Source organism: Sinohyriopsis cumingii, chromosome 6, assembly GCF_028554795.1.
Source record: "Sinohyriopsis cumingii isolate HCF-2022 chromosome 6, ASM2855479v2, whole genome shotgun sequence".
In the NCBI taxonomy this organism is placed as follows: Eukaryota; Metazoa; Mollusca; class Bivalvia; order Unionida; family Unionidae; genus Sinohyriopsis; species Sinohyriopsis cumingii.
Window position 1 is genome coordinate 107,544,056 of NC_142966.1, and position 19,623 is coordinate 107,563,678.

Consider the following 19,623-nt stretch of genomic DNA (forward strand, 5'->3'; position numbering starts at 1 on the left):
GTGCCACTTAATTTTTAACCAATGTAATATTACACAAGTTTAAGCATGAGAAAGGAACAGCTCAATTATTAAGTATTTAATTTGAAACATCTTGAACAATTCAATAGCAATTAAACAAGACTAAAAAAGAGTAAAAGAAGATCACATGTTTTCTGTAAATCATTTTATGGGGTAGTTTTTTTCTTTTATTCATCTCAACTTTTGTCCAAGGGCAGCATATTTTTAATTGAAGACTCAAAAGCCAAAGTGAAACCTTTATTACTTCTGATACACAAAATAAAAAAATGATGCATCTGGGCCTAAACTCTTCAGATTACAGCAAAATGTAATCAATTACATTGTTGGCTTTAATCCCATTACTTGGCCATGTGCCATTGCAATGGTAAAAATAACTTCTTGAGCAGTTTTGGTACCCAGTAGACTGGTTCAAGATGGATTTTGCAAAGCATGCATAGAACACAAAAAATACTATTTTTTATTCAATTAAAAAAATGTCAATTTTCAAAAGTGGTACGTTTCAACAATAAAAATAGATGCACAGCAGACATTAATAAAAATGGTATTTTGTCTCACCGCCAGTAGAATTCTGTTTGTTAAAGAGTAAGCTCTAATTACAGACGACCCAAGCAATCTCTTTCCCCATAGGTCACATACTTCACATTGTATGCATAGTTTAATGAGAATCGCATGTTTGTTAAAGCCAACAGAGCACTACTTACAGACAACCCAGGCAATCTCTTCTCCATTCATAGGTCACATACTTCACATTGTATGCAAAGTTTAATAAGAATCGCATGTTTGTTAAAGCCAACGGAGCACTACTTACAGACAACCCAGGCAATCTCTTCTCAATTCATAGGTCACATACTTCACATTGTATGCAAAGTTTAATAAGAATCGCATGCTTGTTAAAGCCAACAGAACACTAACTATAGGTAACCCAGGCAATCTCTTCTCCATTCATAGGTCACATGCTTTGCTTTGTAAACAAAGTTTCGACCTTTTGATAGAATTATGATAAGTAGACAATCTTCATAATGGTAAGGGGCATACATGGGGATAAATTTTAATAATTTACTATTCTTTCAACAACTTAAAAATAAAATTTCTCACATTTCATATGTGCGATCAAAGTTTTCACAAGCAAATAACTCAGGAAAACAAAGTGAACCAAAATAAGTTTTCCCTGCACCCTGTGGATGTTTGCATTGAGAAATGGAGCCTTAGCTGACATGAAAGATTTGAGAGGATTGTATCTGCATTGGGCATACTTTTGAGGGCCCTATCTTATTGCTCTTGTCTTCCTTAGGAAATGAAAACACTGGTCACTGGGTCTGTGGAAAGATTGCCTCAGTGGTAGTTAATTGTTTGATTTCAACTGTGACATTGGAACAGGAATTTAGAAGACGATATCTGAGATTCAAGACTGCCTTGAAGTAAACTTGGGGCTGTGTGGAATGGATAGGAAGGCATTTTCATGAGCTGGATATTAATGAAAGCAGATATGGAATTGGAATACTGTGTTGAGCTGCTCTGTTTGGTATGGAAGTAGCGTGTGAGACGGATTTCGAGGGGTGTCTGTCAACAGAGGTCTTAATGATGGGGTCTAGCCTATGCATGGATTGCTGAAAGATAGCATTGGAGACCAGATAGAGCATGGGACCAATCTGCGTCATGACTTGGATAGAAAGTTTGGGTATTCACAGACTTGCGTGTATTGTGAGAAGAAAAACCTAGTGATGTTGGGACACTTGTCAAATGCATAGGTGATCAGGACCTAATTTTGTCAGCATATTTCTCATTTTTTTCTGCACGACACAAGTTTCAGGACTCTCTGGTCAGTGATGTTTGAAAAATCAAGCTAAACCAAAATGTTGATCAACACAGAAATGTCACACTAACCCATAAACTTTGTAATATGGTCATAAACTGAAGGAAAAAAAGATTTACTGCACAAGAATAAATTTCGTCCTAAAATCAATAAGATGGGATAAAATGGCATTAAAAATTAATAATGTGTACAAATAATGATAACATATCTTTAAAGTTGAAGGTGTTTCATCAGAAAGTTGATATTTATTTTGTTGGGCAAATTCATCATGATCCTATACGGAAATATTTCTTAAATGGATCATACTAGGAAAAAACTCAAAAAAGTTGAATGATAAGATTTTCTAGATTTAACAAGTACTCATTTAAGTTTAAATGCAAATATATGAAAACCTCCATCAGGATAATTTGCTAGCAACACAGGATCCATAAACATGGACTGCAGCATAGGTATGGGTGACTCAAATTTTTGTTTTTTCCTCACAGCTGTAGTGGACTTAGGAACTTTCACTGAAGAATAAGAATTATAATCTCCATTGTCCTACACAAATATTCTTTAATGGACTTTAATATTTATGGATGCTGGATCTAAAGAAGTGGTTGAAGTCAATCAACTGATGAGACTAATATAAATCAAGTTCATGTGCATTATCATATATCAGTAAAGTTGGAGTTCCTTCCCTTTGCAAGGCTTGAACATGTGCAACTAAAGTTTCATTGCTAAAATAGTATAATACTTACAAACTGCAAAAACCAAAGCCATCAATATTTTTGCATTATAAATTTCTTAAGTGAGCAATTTTAAATGATACAGTGAACATCTTCAGTGATAGCACAAGGCAATGAGCAGTACAACATGGCATCATTTGTAATAATAAAAAGGGGCAATGGCAGTTATATGGTTATGAAAAACTATATCCTGATAGAAAAAAATCTACCAAACTTAACGAGAACACAAAAAGCTTTTTGTATTTGATGAGAACATACAATATAATTTTGAATGTATAGCTGCAAATTTGCAAGAAGAACCCATGTACAAGTAAAAGGCGAAAGCTCGATTTTGGCATGAAATTATCATGGTCCCTGCACACAGATGCTGCTACATTGTAATCAGCTAAGGCAATTAAAGGATCATTACACTTTTAATAAACTGCTCTGGTGGCCTATTGGTTAGAGTGTCTGCCTTGGATGCAGGAGTTTGCGGAATTGAAGCCCTGTGGAGTCAAACCAAAGACTTATAAAAATGGTACTAGCAGCTGTTTCACTCGGCACTCCGTATTAAGAGGTTAGTGTTAGGACTGGTCGGCCTGGTGTCAGGAAAGTGTGATTGGGCAGGGCATGATGTGAAATGTCCGTGGCATGATGCACTGGTGCTAGACAACACTATAAACTGCCACACTGCAGACACTGTAGCAATATGACTGGAAAATTGTAAAAGCTACATTAAATCCAAATCACACACACACACTTTTAACAGCCATTTAAAAAAACCAGTTAGCATTTAACCAAGTAGTTATTCGGATTATGTGTATCCATAAACAGTTGGTTGACTCTTCAGAAGAAGGTACATCACTTTATAACAATTGCACTGAAACCAAATAAAAATTCAAACACTAATTTGAACTGACAAGACTTCTTTAATTGACATTTATTTCTTAAGGTGTTGCCACCAAAATGCAATTCACAATATTTTCATTGATCTATATTTTATATTGTATTACTTTATTGCAAAAATAATTTAACTAAAAAAAATCTTACATTCTATACAAATACAATCTGCAAATTTCATTGTCATTCCATAGTTTCATCCACTAATTAGCATTTCCATTTGAAAAAAAAACAATTTATATATTTAGATTTCAGCAGTTTTTAATAAAAAATTAAATTTTGTATATATTTTTTGCTTTCTCTATTACAAAAATGGGATCAGACTTGCCTCCACATTATAGCAGGTTTAATAGTTCTCAGGAAATGCTAAAATGAGGAAGCAGTGTACATGTTCTCATTTTCAAAGTAACTTTTAACATAAATATTCATTTATCTCCCAGATTTGTTGAAAAAGTATCCACTATAAATATATTTACTGTCATTTTGGTACCATAATTAAAGTATTTTTTAAAAATAAATATGAGACTTAATTATTTAGGCATTTAATGATATGCTCGGAACTCTATCTTGCGTCATTGTCTCTGTACTGGAAGCAATCTCTAAGGATCCATCCCGATCACTGGTTCCCATGTCATATGGTAGTTCTTCTTTCCCTGAATTACACCCCTAAAATATAGGACTTGATAAAATTATCATGTCTGTCCCAGAAGGGCAACTAAATTTGGCAAGTTCTTGATCTCAAAGTCTAACAACATCTGGCCAAGTGCTTTTCCCTGAAAAAAGAAAAAGACATAAAAACTAGAAATTTGGTTAAGTAACACAAATGCCATGGTTATTTTATTACAAAGAAAGCCAAACTTGGAAGCTGACTTTGGATTCTTTTAATTGTGCTGATTTTTCTTTTTTTTGGTTTCTTTTGAATATACAAAGTCAGCATAGATATGGAAGCTAACTTTGGTTCCTTATCACCACTATTCACAGGAATTTAAAAAAATAAATTGAATAGTGGAACGTGCACGGACATTGATGGCCCAGCATCACCCAAGATGATTTCACCAACACTAAGATCGTTAACATGGCTGGAATTCTTGTGTATTTTGATCTCATTGCTGTGCCCACTGATGATAAGATGGGGGTTAAAAGTGAGAATTTGCATGACTGTGCAGAGTTTTAAATATCTTACTTTTATCATTTCAGTTTCTACTTCAGGAGATGTGTTGCCTCCAATGATAATTTTTCACGGAATGAACAAATATTCATGCACCAAAAGAATGGATCATACATATGCATGAGAAGGGCTATGTTGAGATGATGCTGCAGTGGATTAAAGAGTTCACTGTACTTTATTTATAAAATGTCAGACTCCTGTGGTTGTGTGTTATTGGACATAAGCGATACACATTACATTATGGATGCCTATGCTACATATATGGAGTTCGTGGATATATTTTATTCTCGAATGCTCATGATGAAAAAAAGAGGAATAAATGATAAGAATACAAGGATAATTTCTTTTTTTAATTTTATTTTCAAATAAGCGTTTTGTTTATCTATTTTAATACAAGATGCAGTGGGGTGTGCAAAATCAACACGGATTTATTTTGTTTCTTAAGTCTTGGGACATGTGACCAAGGTGAAAAAAATGTTACACCATAAGTTCTGATTCAGGAAAAAAATAAGTATTTTATCGTGTCCCAATATATATATGGTAAATATGATAGGTAAACATACCTCTGTGTTGTGATTGTACCTTAGCATAGTCATTATCAAAATTTATTTAAATGTTACCAAGTTGCAGGCATTCATATTGTAGAATAAAAGGATCCTCGTTAAACAGATTCATAAATTAAAATTAAATGCTCTCCAAAACTACAAAGTCCTTAGTGAAAGGCAGTCCTATGAACAGCAGAGAAATAATTAGCCACAATTGTCTTTCAGTTTGTTCTTTTTATCCTCAATATTATGTTCCAATTTGTTCCTGGCCTCTTTTTTCTTTCTAGCTTTATGCCAAAAAGCATTAGATTGAAAAATCAATGCAATTTTCCCTTCTGCCTCTAGTGCAAGTTTGTCTGCAGAAGTCTTTAATTCAGTTACTCACTTTGAACTCTACATTTTTAAGATCTTCGTCCATTGCCTTTCTCTTCTATGCTTTATTGCTGCTTTCCACTTCTTACATATTGTCATCCATTTAAAGCTGGTATTTACGTTGCGCTCCTGAGTTAGACAGCACATGTCAAGTTCCTTTGTGATCTGGACCATGGAGATTCCTCCAGCCTTGTGGACATGTTTAATTATTATGCGTAGAGCTGAGCTGAGCTAGATTTTCAACAGAAACCTCTCTACTGACAGAAAAGCCTCTTTCAATGGCTGCCTAAGCATAAGAAAAGATCACCTGCTTTGCAACATCCCATACATTTCTGAATCTTCCTTGTTGGTCATGTGTGTGTACAAAAAGCTATCTAGTCTTTCATATACATTTTTCTGCCTTGTGTTTTTTGCCTTTTTCCATGACTGAAAATGGATTGCTCTCCCACTGCAGCTACTAATAAGCACTTCTTACAAACACAGCAAAATGTGCTGTATTCATTTCCACTGGGATGTTTGTTAACTATGATTTGAAGTCTGAGTGATTGTGGTTCAAAAGATTTAACAAAGTGTCCAAATTACATGGATCAATTCTGCACTATTAATAATCATCCAACAATTCTGAAGATAGTGACAAAATCTTCACAAAAAAGGTGTTTGGAAGATGAATCAAATATGTAATTCAATAAACATCTAGCTCAAGGGTTACTTCCCGTTGTTCATTAACTAAGAAGCCAAATGGAAGGTGCCATCATTCTAATCGTCAAACTCAGATATTTTTTAATAGATTTTTTTAAAAAACTGACAGAAAAAATAATTTCCATCAAATTCACAAACATTCACAAGCTTTTCAACAAAAAGTAATTTTTCATGAACTATCATGAACATGAAATGGCCACCTGAAATTTCACAAACTTTCATGGTCTGTATGAACCCTGCCCTCTCTCCATTTCCTTATTAATCCTATATTGATGTTATAAAGTAAGTAAATAATAATACAATAATTCAAAATTAGGTTGGTAGCACAACTTCACACAGAAAATTCATGTCACATTGTGTTGCGACACTGAGCCATACTACATGTAATTTAGGAGACACAAAGTTTCTTTGTAATAATTTGAGAGTTTTTGTTTTAAAAAGTTTATACACAATAAATACTCTATTTCTTGTTTACCTGAGGGTCACTGCGTAGTGAGGCAATCCCTCCCCCACCCAGAGAATTGTACAGAACGAAGTTCATTGCATGGATTCCTGGAACATCAAACCTGAAGAAAACAAAAGTCATGACAAACAATAAATCAGTCAATGTTTCCTTCCTAAAGAATTAATTTATCAAGATAAAGACCGGAGTGTATATGCTTTATGTCATTTCTATACAAGGTATTGCTGAATTTAGTGCGGGCCATTCCATTTAAACATCCATGGTACCCAGGGAAAGCACTTTTAAAAAAATATATGGCACAGTACTCTGGTTATTCAGAGAGTTCATATGAAAATTATACAAAGTTCTAAACTGTATCCATGGGTGACTACACCATATTAAAAGTGCCTTCCCTGGGTACCAAGTATATTTTACTGGAATAGCCTTGATACATTTCTTTATCTGCATATCAATCTAAATGTATTAAAAAAATTTGTGGTGGAACTTGATGTTCAATTTAATGTTTTATATGTATTTCTTCACATAAATTTCCAGTACTTAAGTTCTCAGATTGTGCTGATTATGCTATTTGCTGGTATTTCCTTGTTCGGTCCAACAAAACTGAATATATTAATAATAAAAAATAAGAATACAACTTAGAAAAATTTAAAACCTAAAATCATTTGAAAACTGTGAGATGAAATCCTTGAAATTCTATTTAGCACAAAGGTTAATACTTTTGATTGTTCTGATTATCATTTTTTAAGGGCTGTTCCAGTAAAACATACATGGGACCCAGGGACTTACCCATAGATGCAATTTAGAACTTTATTTTCATTTTAATATGAACTCTGTGAAATCAAAGTACCCAAGCGTATATTTTCAAACAACTACCTTCCCTGGGTACCATGGAACAGCCCTAAGGTAGACAAGGTACTATTAGGAGATCATGACCAGATACGACATTTTTGATTATCTGGGCAGTCATTTCATAATATAAACAATCTGCTATTAACAGTTACAAAACCATAGCTGATTATTTGGATACTAAAGTCACTTTATAATGTAAGCAAGCTGCTATTAACAATTACAAAAACTAGATACAACAATTATGATTATTTGAACAGTCATTTATATTGTAAACAAACTTATTTTGGATTATTTGGATAGTCACTTTATAATGTATGCAAGTAGCTATTAAAAGTTATAAAATCAGAAAAACATTTCTGATTATTTTAAAAGTCATTTTATAATTTAAACAATCTTCTTTTGGATTATTTGGATAGTCATTTTATAATGTAAACAAGCTGCAATTATGCCAATAACAGCCAGTATATTTGGTGAAGTTGTGTGTAATCTGAATTTTAATGTAGTTTAAAAATAATTTGCAGTTTATAGTGATGTCTAGCACTGGGGCATGATGCCTCAGACACGTAGCATCATGTTCCACCCCGACACATTATTCTGACACCAGATCAACCAGTCCTAACACTAACCTCTTAATGCTGAGCAAGGGTTCAAACTTGCAACCTCTTGCATCATAGGTGGATGCTCTAACCACTTAGGTCAAAAGAGTGGCCCATTTGGTGTGCGGGAAGAATCCAGAAAGAAGTTGGGAGAAAACACTGACTTACAGGAAGCTACTAGCAATCTTTCTCAGACACCAACACTAATCAAGGTGGGACTCGAATTCATGCGGACAGAGGTGTTTTGTGTGAGTGATCTGTAAAGGTCAGTACCTTAGACCACTCCATCATCCAAGGCCCCATTCTGGACTATACACAACATTTAAAATTATTCTGATGGTCATTTATAATGTAAAAAAACTCCTATTACAAACTAATATTTCTGACTTCAAGTGAAAAAGTACACAAAATAAATTAATCTTTTGCAATAACACCACTTCACAGCAAAAACAATTAACAATAGACATTACAGTAATAGTGCTATAAATAAAACACACAAATAAAAATTGTGAAAACCATGAAGAACTAGAATCATGGTTAACAAACTTGACACAGTGAATATAGCAACCCTGTACTAACTGGAAAACACATGCTCAAGAAATAAGTATAGTCCAGCCATCTTAGGCAGTCACATTTGGAAAACAAGAAAGCTGGTAATTGCTTAACTTGGATTCACTACTACAATAATTTATTTAGTTTACAGGACCTGGGGAAAAAAAAGGATTTTAATATCGGTAACCTCGAAGGGACATGATCATGAGAGCTACCTTTGAATCCTGGACTCTATGGGTCCTTGCCGGTTCTCAAACAGATGAGCAAAGTAGGCATCAACAGCTTTAGCAGTCAGGGCTTGTTGTAAATAAGGTAAGATGTCTGGGTGTCTTGCAATCACACCTGGGAAAACAAAAAGTACTGAATTCATGTAAAACTACATTAAACAGGCTCCAAGGGATGAATATGCCAATCATCAGGACAGCTTCCACTTGCATAAATGGATTACTTGTAGTTATAAACTACTCTCACTACTGAGTACAGTAAATATTAAGGGAGAGAGTGAGAGTTGTAAATGATGAAACCACTTCAAGTCATTATTTAAGGAAAACAAACGGTAATGCATGGAATATCTCTGATTAATTGAAGCTGTACAGTATCAAACAATACAGTACAAATGGCAGCACATGACATGGAATCAAAGTACATATTCAGTGTCTAGTGCCTTTCTTTTAAACTAGTCTTGTCAGTGCATTTAATCTTCTCTGGTATGCTTACTCCACCCATAGGATTATGCTAAATAATTGGTCAGGTCAGTGCATGTTAATCTTTGATACCATTACTTCACCCATAATGTCATGATGAAGAAATGGTCTTGGCAGCGCAGTTAATCTTCCATGGTATTCTCCACCCACAGTGTCATGCTGAAGAACCAGACTGGGTAGTGCAGTTAATCTTCTCGAAAACACTTATTGCATGCACTGGGTTGAGAAGGAACAGTCTGGTCAGTGCAGTTAATCTTCTCCTGTACACTTACCCCACCCAAGGATTGTACTGAGGAACTGGTCTAGATGGTGCAGTTAATCTCTGCTTTCTTCTACCATAGTGTAGTGCTGAATAACTGGCCTGATCAGTGCATGTAACCTTTAGTATAATTATTTTACCTTGTCTGTACAGTGCAGTTAATTCTGCTATGGTATGCTTATACTTTTGACCTTTACTGATATTAGTGTACTGTGCCTTGCCAATATTAAAAACAGGGCTTTTGAAAGTTACTGATCTTATTGTACAATGTCATGCCAATATGAAAAACTGATGGCTTTTGACAGTTACTGACTTTTTTGTACTGTGAAGTGCCATTATGAAAAACTGATGGCTTTTGACAGTTACTGGATAGTATGGTACTGTGCCATGCCAATATGAAAAACAGGGCTCTTGAAAGTTACTGATGTTATTTTACTGTATCATGCCAATATGAAAAATTGAGGGTTTTTGACAGTTCATGATGTTATTATACTGTGCATTGCCATTATGAAAAACGGGGCTTTTGACAGTTACTGATGTTATTGTACTGTGCATTACCATTATGAAAAATGGGGCTTTTGACAGTTACTGATGTTATTCTACTGTGAAGTGCCATTATGAAAAACGGGGCTTTTGACAGTTACTGATGTTATTATACTGTGAAGTGCCATTATGAAAAATGGGGCTTTTGACAGTTACTGATGTTATTATACTGTGAAGTGCCATTATGAAGAACGGGGCTTTTGACAGTTACTGATGTTATTCTACTGTGAAGTGCCATTATGAAGAACGGGGCTTTTGACAGTTACTGATGTTATTGTACTGTGCAGTGCCATTATGAAAAACAGGGCTTTTGACAGTCACTGATGTTACTGTACTGTGCATTGCCATTATGAAAAACGGGGCTTTTGACAGTCACTGATGTTATTGTACTGTGCATTGCCATTATGAAAAACGGGGCTTTTGACAGTCACTGATGTTATTGTACTGTGCATTGCCATTATGAAAAACGGGGCTTTTGATAGTTACTTATGTTATTGTATTGTGCATTGCCATTATGAAAAACAGGGCTTTTGACAGTTACTGATGTTATTGTACTGTGCATTGCCATTATGAAAAACGGGGCTTTTGACAGTTACTGATGTTATTGTACTGTGCATTGCCATTATGAAAAACGGGGCTTTTGATAGTTACTGATGTTATTGTACTGTGCATTGCCATTATGAAAAACGGGGCTTTTGACAGTTACTGATGTTACTGCATGATTAGTATTCATTACCATTGCTCAGAACTTAAAAGATGAAGAAATCTCAATGTCATATAAGCTCTGTGGTTAATCCAGACTTTCAATGATAAAGAAACACAACTAGCACATTATATACAAATAGACACGAATCTGAATTAAAAATTCATGCATGGCTTTAACAGAACTAAACATTCTTCCATACTGTTGACGAGTATATAATTCTAATGCAGAAAGAAAAAAACCTGATCCAAAAGTAGAAGATCCAAGAAAACTGAATTTTTTATTTCCTTTATTTCATACAGAATTTGGAAACCTGTACTTATTTCTAGTTCAAGTTGATCATATACTGTTGCTGAATAAAAAAAACCATATGGTAAGATAGTTGTGTCCCAAGCTATTGTTGTTGTTTTGTGGTTTAAGGCGATTTCTCAGTGCAAGATGGGCTATACATGGTAGCCAGTATAAAAGTTGGAGAAAGAACCCAAGAAAACCCCATTAAAAATCACCAGCCCTAGGAAGATACTAGTAAGCTTTCTCACATAACCGCATTGGCCGAGCCCTAGACTTGAACCCACATGGACACAGGTGACATGGCAGTGATCTGTAATGGTGAATGCTTTAGACCATTCATCCAAGTTAGGCACACAAGGCTGATACATATCCCAAATATATCTCCTATCTTATGGAAGACACTATTTCAAAGCACTATAATGATTATCACTGAAGTCTGTAGTTTCTACATTCCCGACTCAACCCTCTCCATATCTTGTATAGATATGAAGATACACATGCAACATTTTCTTGAGGTAACCAACATGGTTGAATACTGCATAGTACAGCACGTAGCATGATGACATTCTGGATCCCAACCATTCTGTTATGGTAGGGTTTCACTGTAAGTTAAACCAGTACCAGGCTTTGCTGACATAAATAATGATCTCTTTCTTAGCCACCTTCAAGCTAGACCCTGATTTAACCATTTATTCTTCCATTTTACCATGCTAAACACCGGACACAGTCTTCATTCATATCTGATGACTGACAGTACATCGGCATTATATGTTCAGTACTGGAAAGACTTTATGCCAGGATGCTTTCTCTTCGTCTGATTCCACAGAGTGGTTTCTGAGGTAGTTGGTCTAATTCTATTCAGCAGTTTCTGAGGTAAAAGTTGTTCAATTGTTCTTGGTCTACTTTTATTAATGGCAACCCTATCTGATAGTCAATGAACATTATTTCCATCAATGTGTAAGTCGTTCATATCAGAATGCATTCAGTCAAACTCCTGTTATGCAGTTTCTAAGAAGTCATTTAAAGAATTTTCTACTTTTAGTAATGGCAGCTATATTTGACAAAAGATTGGCATCATTTCTATAAGTTTGAAAGACCTTCATGCCACGATGTTTTCTGTCAAATTTTGGTTACTTCTGTTACAAAGAAGTTATTTAAATTTTAATTTTAGTAATGGTTGTCATATTTTGATGGTGTATCATCATTATTTGTATAAAACTGAAAGACCTTCATGTTTGGATGCTTTCTGTAAAATTCTGTAAAGCAATCATTGAGACAAAATTGTTGAAAGGATTTTCTCTTTTTAGCCCCTGCATTAAAAACAGATCAGCATAATTTGCACAAAACTTAAAAGCCACTGACATGTGTTTTCTTTTTATCAATTTGGACATTATTTTGTTCATTGTTCTTTTGAGAAGTTAAGGTTTTTCTACATTTGGGACATCATTTGCACAAACCTGAAAGTACTTCATGCCAGGATGCTTCCTGATATATGTACACAAAATCTTTGACTTGTTTAAGAGATAATGTTTGAAGATATCCCTATTTTAGTTATGTTGGTAATATCTGATGGTTGATAAGCATCACTGGTACAAACATATGGCTCATATTAAGATACCATCAGTGAAATTCAACTAAATTCTATTCAGTAGTTCAAAGAAGAAAAATGAAAGTATTTATGGATACATATGATGGACCAAGGACTCTACCACACGCTTTACAGTCATTCAAAATAATGGACCAAGGGACTCTACCACAAGTCTTACAGTCATTCGAGATAATGGACCAAGGGACTCTACCACAAGCCTTACAGTCAAGTGAGCTAATGGACAAAGGACTATACCACAAACCTTACAGTCAAGTGAGCTAATGGACCTAGGGACTCTACCACAAGCCTTTCAGTCAGGTGAGCTAATGGACCTAGGGACTCTACCACAAGCCTTACAGTTAGGTGAGCTAATGGACCTAGGGACTCTACCACAAGCCTTACAGTCAGGTGAGCTAATGGACCGAGGGATATACATTAAGCCTCAAAGACAGGTGAGCCAATGAAGAACAGTATAAAAGTGCACTTATCATTTTCAGCTGAGTTTTACCGATATTTGCAGTATTTCCTTTATCTCCACTACGCGTGTAGGCCAGTTCCTCTAGTCTGAAGGTGTGTGGTCCAGTGGGGAGGGGTTCTTTGGAGACAGTCTCCTCCTGGACTCGCCCCTTATTGGGGTACTCAGCAGTTGGCTGCTGAGGGGGTACGTAATCCTCAACAAACTCTTCATTCATGTAAATCTGAACCTGGGACAAAAGAGAAACTGACAAAATTATAGTTGGGTTGCATGATGTATTGTCTGTCAAAAGAAAATAGATGTAACTATTATATAACCACACTATTGGCGGGATGATTTGAAAATGGAAAGGTTCACTGCCCCTGAGTTGTGACAATTCTTGGACAGTGAATGTCCTGTACAAAACTTCAAATGCCATTGCTACTGTTACAGTTCAATAAAAATTAAATTATCGGTATCTTGTACAGCTAAACTTGTCAAATATGTACTGTAGACACTTACTTATTAGGCAAGTCCAACTACAAACAAGATAGACCCATATCTGCCATCACATAATGCACTGGTAAATCTGGGTCTGTGCAAGGAGTAATGAATATGACAAACAACATACTAAACCTTAATCCACTGGCATATTATATGGCAGCAGATCAGGGTCTGTGTGGTTGGCAGTTGGATTGATGTTTACATGAGTATATAAAAGTAGAGAGAAAGTGGTTTCTGATGACTGTAAAAGGTTCTGGTAGATAGTTGTTGCTGAAGACAGATATATGCCTCATAGAGATGACCTTTTTGACAGGTCTTAATGTATATTTAAAGGGATCATATGAAGACCGGTAAATGCCTCATAGAGATGACCTTTTTGACAGGTCTTAATGTATATTTAAAGGGATCATACAAAGACAGGTAAATGCCTCATAGAGATGACCTTTTTGACAGGTCTTAATGTATATTTAAAGGGATCATATGAAGCATTTCACATGAGTTCCAACAATGTGGCAATGTTAGATTCATCTAGAAAACAGATGACAAATTTCATTATTCTAATGTGTAATTGTCCCAACAAATCTTTTTAAGTATGCATTATATTCAACAAAGTATTTTATCGCTATGCCCAAAGTAATCTTCAGACTGAAATGTTGGTACATTTGTAAGGACATAACAATATAGGAAATATAAATTTATCATGAATAAATCAAACTCAACAACTGCGGATTAAATAAAAATGAATGACAGTGGGTTACATAACAATCAATGATTGTGAGTTAAATAAAAATCAATCATTGTGGGTTTTTGAGTATGTTTAGTTGAGTATATTTAGTTGAGTATATTTAGTTGAGTATGTTTAGTTGAGTATATTTAGTTGAGTATATTTAGTTGAGTATGTTTAGTTGAGTACATTTAGTTGAGTATATTTAGTCAGAACTCTAACCCTAACACAAGTCAAAGATTAATATGATGACAACAATTCTTCACAAACTGAATTACTTAACCTTACAAAACAATAGCCATTGCTGGATTGAAATGGAAAAATTGAATAATTGTTAATAATTTATTTCCTATATTCTTTGACTGACTAAATTCAGCATAAATAATTCAATTAAACTTGACTGCTTGAATGCAAAATGATTTTTAAAATTCAAATACATTAATAATTTTGTCTGCATTTCAAAGAAAATATACACAGCAAACCTAAAATCTTGATATCATTACTTGACAACCCACAGCAGAGGAAGATTCATGGCCAAGAACATAAATACTTAGAAGAGAAAAAAAATCAAAGCTATAAATAAATGTCCTAATTTTCAGTTTCAATTAAATCAACATTTATGTTTCAGTCTTGAATAAATTCAGCGGCAAATGTACGTACTGAACTTTGACTCTTTTCTAGCACACTGTATATGATTAAGGAGTGTGCAAAGGAACATTAATGCATCATTTAAAAAAATACAAAATACCTGAAAACCTTAGGGAATTGTAGTCCATGTAAAAACTTAATTTTCTCATAAAGTACTATCAAATATTTGGGTATACATATATAATCAAAGTGAAACTTTCAGATTTTAAAAAGTGTTGAACATTGTTTCTGAGTTTACAAATAGTGCACTAGAATAAGGTATATATATTCAAACAGCTGTGGCAGTTACCATAAAGCTGATGATTCCATGTAAACATCAGCTTGATGAAGACCCATATCCCAGAAGAGGAAATGTGTTTCGTGGAAAAACTGTCTGTACAGATGATTATAGTTTCATGAAGGAAATGGAGAAAGAATACATAGCTGAATTACCACAGATATAACAAAGCCACATGCTTGTAACCTAAGGAAAATGACTTGAAGTTAGCTGATACGAGAAAAAGATGGGCGACTCAAAACAATTTACTACAAATGCTTGATTATTAATGATCTAGTTGACAGTATGATTTTGAATAGATGTTTGAGGCAAATTTAAATGAGAGTTACAGATTTACATAAATTAGTGATTGAAGAAAGGATATGCATTTAATATAATTGATAAAAGACCTATAAAACCAGTGTTCAACAGAATTAATAATAATAATAATAATAATAATAATTCAGTTTTTCTTTTCCCATTCACTAATTGTGTACTTCACAACCACTCCTTCTACAGTCAAGACAAGTAGAAAATTAATGTATTATGAACAATTGGAACATCATATTATTAGGTCAGATGGAAAATAGTGTTTCAGCAAGAGTTTCTGTTGTTTTATAGTTGTAATGAAAGTACTGAACATTAAAATAAAAGTCTTGTCAGTAAAGTTAATGTGTGTAGTTATCAGTTATTTAATTCATTTCAGAGATATGCAAATTTGTTTTGTGTTTCGACAGTCATAATGTTTAAATAAAGAAAACCTGAATGTTAACCCCATGCAACTTTTTTAAAAAGGTGGGGATTATGTCTTCATGCCTGTCTGTCTGTCTCTCTGTCCCTTCATTAGTAATGCAGTTTACCTTCACTAATAAAGACACAAACTTCAAATTTTGGGATAAGACCCCAGGTAGTTTTTATATATGCATAGTGATTTAAGAATTTTTATTATAACTCTTGGATAGGGACCACTTTCTGAGAATAGCTATTACTTTGTTAAACTCTAAACATTTTAAGTCTTGTAGGTAGGGATCTGAAATTGGTTTGTGTCAACTTCAAGGCCATACTTGATTCTTTCAAGGTATGTTTCATTAACCCAAACAAAATTAACTTCATTTCTTGAAAAGTAGTAAAGAGTTTTGACCTGTTCAAAATACTTCTTTGTATAGTTCATGACAATAAGCTGGTGATATATAAGATTTACACTGCCCATCTATTGTATGGGTTAATCATCTTCAATGTCTTTCCTGAAACTCTTGTACAGCTTCAATTATTAACATTAAAATTTCACTAAGGGTGAACTATTATTTTATGAAGGAGAGAGAGATATATAATAACATAAACTTTCTATCAGTAACACTGTGACACGACATCCCCATGATCCAATTAAATGAGAAATTTACTTGTTTTTTTTCACTGCTCTAAAACTGTGTATAAAAGGTGCTTTAATTCCAGAAGAATACATCTATGGGTGACTGTAGTAGATACTATTTTAATAATGTGAAACCATTAACATCCACTCATGCTGTTTGTTGTTGTTGTTGTTATTGTTGTTGTGATGTTTAATGCCATTTTTCAGCACTCAATAGGCTATACATGGTGGCCAGTATTAATGGCAGAGGAAGAACCCGGGGAAACCCAGACCCACTAGAAGCTACTGGCAAGCTTTCTCACTTACCCACATTGACTGAATCCGAGACTCGAACCAGTGCAGACAGAGGTGAGATGGCTGTGATGTGTAACAGTGAGTGCTTTAGACCACTCAGCCACTCAGGGCCCCTCATGCCATTTGTGCTGTATATTTGATTTGTCATATGACCATATTACATGTCGACAAGTTCTATTTTTTTAACAAGGAAAGCCATATTTACATCAAAATTTGACCATCTTTAGATATGATTTTCAACCTTATTAGGTCAAACACTAGGTTAATTTCAATATATTTATTCTGAATCAAACAGAAAATCGAAAGCAATGTAAATTTTTTGAAACTTTATTAAGTAGTGCTCCTTTAGATTCCACTTAATGAAACTTACTGAGCTTAAAGTACTTCATTCAACGTTAATGGATTCCACACAGATTACAAATTACAAGAATGTTGATCAACTTGCTCACATAAACATACCCCACTTTTGTAAATCCTAAACCCCATGATGGAGCAAATAGTACAATGATTGTCAAATGTGCCTATCTTCTGATGATGACCACAATATGTGCTAAGTTTCAGAGCAATCCAATGAAAACTGTGAATATAGTCATGATTATACAAATTCTGTCACAGCCGTAAGTAAACAAGAGCAATAACTCTTGCCAAAACTGTGGAAGCATAAAGATATGAAAATTTGCAAAATCATTGATGTACCAAGTTTTACATTTGATTTTACACTGATTTCAGCTGCATGATAGAAAGGGCAATAACTCTAAAACAAACTTGTGAGCAAAGTGCTATGTCAATATACAAATATTCAGATGATGACTGTGTCATGTACAATGTTTCATGGCGATCCACTGAAAACTGAGATTAGTTGTTATCAAAATATTCTAACATACACTATATTCAGGTGCAAAACAAAACGAGCGATAACTGGTTTTCAAATTCCTTCATAAAAGTGCTCATATATTGGCAGTCAGACCTGCACCATTTTCCTTCATAACAATATAATTGTTTAAGTGAAAACTGTCAACTGAGCAGACAGCATAGCAATAACAACATTTTTTAGATGGCCACTATAGTGCCAAGCTGAAGGTTAGATCAACAGTTGTTGTTGTTCTAAGGTTTAACGCCATTTTTCAGCACAAGATAAGCTATACATGGCGGCCAGTATAACTGGTGGAAGAAGAACCCTGGAAAATCCAGGGAAGAACCACAGGCCCACGAGAAGCTACTGGCAGGCTTTCCCATGTACCCATGCTAGCTGAGGCTTAGACTCGAACCCATGCAGACAGAGGTGAGATGGCAGTGATCTGAAATGGTGAGCGCTTTAGACCACTTGGCCACTCAGGGCCCCATTAGATGAACAACTATGCATTCAGAACATATTACTTATAATGTGAAAACACCTTGTCAATAAGAACATTCATTCAGAAGAAATAACCACATAAAGATTTTGTGATGGCCGTCAAGACATTTTCTAGATTGTATCAACATCATTTTAATTAAAAAATATATATTACAAGAAAAATGAGATTAATTTTTTTTAAGAAAAGGGATTTTGTATGGCTATCTAATCAGAAGAACAGTTCATTGGCCCCTTCATTCAGAATGAGATTTTTCACATTCTGGGAGGTGTGGCATCATTTTCATTTAGAACCAATGAGATTTTTCATTTTGGGAGGTGTGGCATCATTTTCATTTAGAACCAATGAGATTTTTCACATTTTGGGAGGTGTGACATCCTTTTCATTTAGGACCTGCTATAGATTAAGTGTTTTCATGAAAACTTGATGATGATATGACCATACTTTCAAAAAGAACAGTGATATTTTTAAGTTGGCTATGATGGCCATTGTTATTTTAATTACGGACCATTGTTTGTTTGTTTTGAGTGGTTTAATACAATTTTTCAGTAAAAGATGGGCTATAAATGCCAGCCTCTAAATTTTGGTGGAGGAAGACTGCAGGAAGATCCACTGACCCAAAGGAAGCTACTGGCAAGCTCTCTCACGTACCTATGATAGGCGAGCTCAGACTTGAACTCATATGTACAAAGGTAAAATGTGCAAATAATCTGTAAACCACCTGAGACCCCTCATTAAGTACCAACTAGATATTGTAAGAAGTCTTTAAATGAAAACCCCCATTTATTGACCATCTGTTGATGGCTAGTGGCTATACCAAGATTTTCAAGATGGCTACCATTGCAACTATATCAGAGGTCTGGTTGGCAACATTTTCATTCAGGATCAACAACATATAAGAAGTCTTTTAGTGAAAAAGCCATGTCACTATGGCCATACACTAAGTACAGTCAGTAATAACATTTTCAAGATGACCACTGTAGCAGCTATATTGGGAGGTCCGATCTGCACCATTTTCATTTCTGAACAGCTAGACATCCTATGCTGATATGACCATCCATTCTTCTGGAGAAGAGACAAGATTTTCAAGATGGCCACTGAAGCATGGCATCTATGGTGGTGGAGTACCATTTTCATTTAGGATTAACTGGATCATGTGATGAATGTGTATGTTAAATTTGATGGTAATCCCCTGATTAAGTAGTAGGAAGAGTAGCAATAGCCTATGAAAAATGTTCTTTTTCAGACACAG

The 19,623-nt window shown here is 34.7% G+C and overlaps 1 protein-coding gene across 1 annotated transcript in view; it reads right to left on the reverse strand.

Moving 5' to 3' along the window:
* Positions 1-3,447: 3,447 nt before the first annotated feature.
* Positions 3,448-19,623, reverse strand: part of LOC149797670 (uncharacterized) — a 66,971-nt gene continuing 50,795 nt past the window's right edge. Inside the window, exons 11-14 of the mRNA XM_089962586.1 lie at positions 13,279-13,474; positions 8,898-9,024; positions 6,698-6,788; positions 3,448-4,211 (exon numbers count right to left, since the gene is read on the reverse strand). Of these exons, the coding sequence (XP_089818712.1) occupies positions 4,131-4,211; positions 6,698-6,788; positions 8,898-9,024; positions 13,279-13,474 (495 nt within the window). The 3' untranslated portion in view covers positions 3,448-4,130. The remainder of the gene's footprint in view (positions 4,212-6,697; positions 6,789-8,897; positions 9,025-13,278; positions 13,475-19,623) is intronic.